This window comes from Penaeus chinensis, chromosome 32 (genome assembly GCF_019202785.1).
Source record: "Penaeus chinensis breed Huanghai No. 1 chromosome 32, ASM1920278v2, whole genome shotgun sequence".
Taxonomy (NCBI): Eukaryota; Metazoa; Arthropoda; class Malacostraca; order Decapoda; family Penaeidae; genus Penaeus; species Penaeus chinensis.
The window spans coordinates 1450393-1455392 of NC_061850.1; the positions used below are offsets into that span (position 1 = coordinate 1450393).

The 5000-nt window shown below is 36.5% G+C and overlaps 1 protein-coding gene across 3 annotated transcripts in view; it reads right to left on the bottom strand.

Annotated features, from left to right (window-relative positions):
• Nucleotides 1-5000, bottom strand: part of LOC125042671 (coronin-7-like) — a 28016-nt gene that overhangs the window by 17743 nt on the left and 5273 nt on the right. For all 3 annotated transcript variants that reach the window (XM_047638474.1, XM_047638473.1, XM_047638472.1), the window contains exons 2-10: nucleotides 4447-4615; nucleotides 3898-4049; nucleotides 3442-3628; nucleotides 2740-2867; nucleotides 2235-2401; nucleotides 1982-2109; nucleotides 1658-1788; nucleotides 1393-1539; nucleotides 1132-1284 (exon numbers count right to left, since the gene is read on the bottom strand). In XM_047638474.1, the coding sequence (XP_047494430.1) occupies nucleotides 1132-1284; nucleotides 1393-1539; nucleotides 1658-1788; nucleotides 1982-2109; nucleotides 2235-2401; nucleotides 2740-2867; nucleotides 3442-3628; nucleotides 3898-4049; nucleotides 4447-4606 (1353 nt within the window). In that variant the 5' untranslated portion in view covers nucleotides 4607-4615. The remainder of the gene's footprint in view (nucleotides 1-1131; nucleotides 1285-1392; nucleotides 1540-1657; nucleotides 1789-1981; nucleotides 2110-2234; nucleotides 2402-2739; nucleotides 2868-3441; nucleotides 3629-3897; nucleotides 4050-4446; nucleotides 4616-5000) is intronic.

Genomic DNA, 5000 nt, shown 5'->3' on the forward strand with positions numbered 1-5000 from the left:
TCCAAAAGTTCTCACAACAGATGTCCATAATGCAAAACTGAGCTCTGGGAAATAGGAAATGCAGCTACATAATACCACACTTCCCATTCCTATCCCCATTCCTTTCCTCTTACTTTCTCTATCCCTGTAGCTAATTACCATACTTTCATGCCACAATAGTAACCAAATTACAATTAGGTGGCACCTCTCGTTTGTTTTTCCTACCTTCCTTCTTTAGTTGGACAATTATAATATAAACTAGAAATTATGTAAAAAGATAGTCTCCTAATTCCAGAAATGCTTAAGAATACAATTTTTTAATGTATAGTCTTTCTCCTAATGATTAAAAAGATACATTATCCAACTTCATATCTGACCACCTTGAACTATAAAATATCCACACTTTCTATTAGAGAAGTAACAATAATGGAATCAAGCCAAGTTAAAAGCTGAACATTACACAGTACATCACCCCCCCCTAACATGGCTCAGGTAAAGAAATTCATTGAATATATGAAGAAATAAAGTTACTGAAATGAGAACATGTGCTCAAACTGTGTGAAAAGTGTTAAAGCAAGGTAGTGATTACATATACCTAATTCAAGTGAAAATAATATTTAGTTTGCATAATATTGTTATGAATAACCGATATTCAACTCATTCAAAAAATTTACTGGAAAAACTAAGTAATTCTCTTTCCCCACATTGTCATAAAATATATTCATCTATAATTGAGTAAAAAAGTGAAATCTCAAAGCTAAATGATTAATTCTTATATCAATGTAACACTTAATTTTCCTTCAAGATTTTTAAAAGGTTCTTTAAACTTGGAACAAAATGTCTTTTCAATGCAATTTCAAAAACAAACTTGAGGAAATTATCAGTATAAGAATGGAATCTTTTAATCCATAAATAATACTTAACCTGCTGACAAAATCAACTGATCTTGCAAAGCAATATTTGTGTAACTGTTATAAATAGCAAATTTTAATTTTCTCTTTCTACACACAATGGTGCATAAAAATCCTGTTTCTTTCTTTCTGTGACAGAAGCAAAAACCAACACACCCAATACTGAAATCCCACAACAAAAGTACACGTACACCAAGTCCCTAATCAAGGCATTTTACAAGTGAAATTAAGCACCACTTACTTTGACTGCCACTGTTGGTTTGGACAGCGTAGGACGTATTTCACTCACAGGCTTATTCTCAGTGCCATTGGAGATTCGTGAGCGGGGGGCAGGCACAGGGGTATCTGGCTCTGGTTTGGGGTCCTCACGCTTGCTAAGTGGCCCGCGATGGATCTGAAAGTGCCATGAGATATAACTCACTATATCTTTACAAATGAATTTACATCTACTAAATGCTACAAGACAAGGAGAAAGGTCCTCTTAAAAATCTCTGTCTCTCACCTGGTACTTTGGTGAAGGTCTCTTGCCTGGGTCCAAGGAAATGGTCTTTCTTTGAACACTGGTACCCTCAAGCCACTGTGTGATGGAGGTAGATGGTACATAACCTGGGGTTTCAGGAAAGATGTCGGCGTGGAATTCTCGATACGTCTGTAGGCAGTTGATATGAGAATCATATTTAGAAAATGTCACTCACTCCAACACCAATGAAAAAGTGTGTATAAATGAAATATTCTCAGTATACAGCCTGTGATCTGAAACTCCTTACCTTTCTTGGAACCTGATAGGTTATAGGAATAATGGCATTTGAGGTGAGCTGAAGCAGACGATTAACTTCTCCTGTCATGACATCTAGTCCTCTCTTTGGCACTAGACATGCTCCCTTTGTCTGCACTGAGCCTAAAGAGAATATCGGAATTAAATTAATTTCTGGTTAATGGAGATTCATCATAGAAATGTGTTTATTCTACATATCTTCATGAAATTCTACAAGAGATACGAAAGTATAGTCTACCTATACAAAAGATCTCTATACGAATTCTGTGTTTAAAAATCTACTTAAATCCAGACAAATATAAAGAGTCAGACTTACCATTATGCTTGAGACCTTCAGTGAGGAAGGGATCCTTTTCTGCAACCTCCCAATACATAATGCTCACATCTGCCTTCCCAGCAAGGAAGAGCATGTTTGTATCAGCATCATACAAAGGCATAAATATCCTGTAAAAAAAAAAAAAAAAAAGTGTTTAGCATAAGTAAACTGGAAAATTTAAATGTATGCAGTATGGGGGAAGAGTAAGAATACAGAATAATAAACCAAAGATGTCTCCATTAGCTAGACTTACCCAGTTGAAGAATCAAACGCTTGGACCTTATAGGGCTTTGAGAAATTTCTCAAGTCCCTTAATCTGACTTCTCTGACACGTGATCCATCGTAGCCCGTGGAGAGGATGCGGTCAGTGTTTCCAAGCCAGACAACTCGGGAGTCTTTGGGGCTCTTGTGACTCTCAGCCTAAGGAGACAGAATTTATCTTTTTATTTTTTCCAAGTATTATTTGTTTAGGAATTCAGATTTTATAGGCACTACACATACCTATGAAATTCACATTAGGTTATCAAAGGCAACCAAACAAATTTATCAACTAATATAAAAAGTATTTATAACACTAACTGATTATTTTGCTTAATGGTATGAATCACACCTTTTGAAATCAGTCATTACCCCATATTTCAAGTAGCCAATAATGACCAAATTTAATTCAGAATTTCAGAATTTACCAGCTTTCCTAGAGCAGCGTCCTGCAGGCAGAAGCATTGCTGAAAGAAAGAATTAAAGAGCATGGAACTTACCTCGTAGGCCACCTTGTCAGCCCTAGGGTCTATGATCCTAATGGTGCGGTCCTTGGAGGAAGTGACAAACATAGACCCAATACCATTCCAGCTTGTGCTCTGTACCTGATCCTCATGGCCACTGAAGCCTGATAGGCAGAGGATTAGGGTCCAGGAGGGAAGCAGGCGGGAGTCAGAAGAGGTTGGGTGTTAGTCATTACACAGGATGAGTAAAGAGCCGACTGCGTGCAAAGGTCTATAATCTTTCATGTTTTTCTCTTTAAGAAACACACAGAAGCAATGATGGTACTACTGGGTTATTTGTTGTTATTATACTAATACTCTTAGGAAAAAAATATATTGCAAGCTTTTTCTATTAGAAAAAAGGCACATATCAAGACATTTTCACAGATTTATAAGAGCTAATTTTTAAGAGATTCTAAAAGATAGACAAACAGCGTCAAACTGTTTCCAAATTAGGGTTTGAATTTTGGAAAACAATTGAAAACAAAAGCATTTTATTTAGCACACTTATCATCCAGTTTAGTTCTCAATCATCTCAACCACCAGACTTGAAAGAGTAGAGAAATCTTCACAATATTCTAAACTCTACACAGGATCAACATAGTTAAATGCAAGCCCTGCCTGGTGATCAATGAAACTGAGAAATGTGAACTGGTTTTAAGCTTCAAAAGATATCTGACAACAACGTGAATAGCTTACAGAACAACTCTTTCTCGTGCTTGATGTCCCAGAGCTTAACAGTGTCAAAATAAGCCACTGTTAGTATGAACTCGGTGGTTGGGTGAAACAGGACATTTTCCACACGCTTGTCAAACTGCGGTAAGGCGTATTCTGCATTGGCCAGACTCTCTGTGAGTCCTCCTTCTGGGATGTGCCAAATTTTAACCTATAATAAGATGATGATACATAGTTATTATAAAATATATGTGTACACATACACACACACACACACACACACACACACACACACACACACACACACACACACACACACACACACACACAAAAAAAAAAAAAATCCTGATGACATGACTTGTGTACCTCCAGCATGACATACAGATTAATATGAGGCAATAACTTAAATAGAGCAAAATCCAGAACTATGTCACCCTCTAACCATCTAGCCTGTAATAGCACAATAAGAGCATGACTCACATTAGCATCAGTTGAACATGTTGCCAGCATCCCATCATCGAAGGGCGAGAAATCAAAATCTGTGATGAGGTCAGAGTGTCCGTGGACTAGGGGAGTTGTCGAGTCAATTCTGCCTTTGTAATCTAGCGGAACTACCCCAAGGCTTCCTCCACCTGCACATTTTAGAACACGTCAAAAACTTAGGATACAGATCATTCCATCAAATTCCTTGTGTCATGCTCCAAATATGAAAAAAAAAACAATGATAACTCATATTATGCATTATTCCATTCACAAACTTGTGATAAAACTAGGCTAGAAATAATAACACTAAACATTAAAATGCTGGATAAAACATACTAAAAAGAAAACAGTAACTTAGTTTCTTCCAAGGAATCTACTGCACAATTCGAATATCAGATATAACTCCAGAAATAGGGAACTGTAACCAAAACCACAATTTGACTCTCTTTTTTATCATAATACTCTAAACCTGATTCACATCCAAAAATCCTTTCCTGAGTCCTTGGAACAAACTACAGCTATGAAGCACCTTGGACACATCCTTACCTCTGTTTTCGACATTGAAAGCAATAAATGCCGCCGATGCTTTGACATGATTTCCACACGACTGAGGTGCCCCAACCTTGATGTCATTAACCCAATCTTCCTTCTTTGGCAGAATTGGAGCCGCATTCTTGTACTTACTCACTTTAAAACGCCAAGCCATGGTGCCAGCCTGCGTTGAAGGGAATGCAAATGTTGGTCAATTGATCAAACTACTTAATAAAAAGAAGAAGAAAATCTGGGAAAAGTAAACAGATGGCAGATAAAGTGATGAAAGGGAGGAGAAAGTGGATGAAAAATAAAGGTCTGAAGAGGAAATCATGGAAGGAAATGAAATTAGAAATGAGGAAAATCTGGAAAATGAGGAAGATAAGGAGTTACAGTAACAATAATAGCAATAATAATGATAATGATATTGATAACAATAACAGTGATGATGAAAATGACAATCATCATTATCTTCATAATCACAAAAATACTCAATCATAATAATAATCATAATCATTATCATCATCATCATTACTATTACTTTTATTATTACTATTACCACTATCATC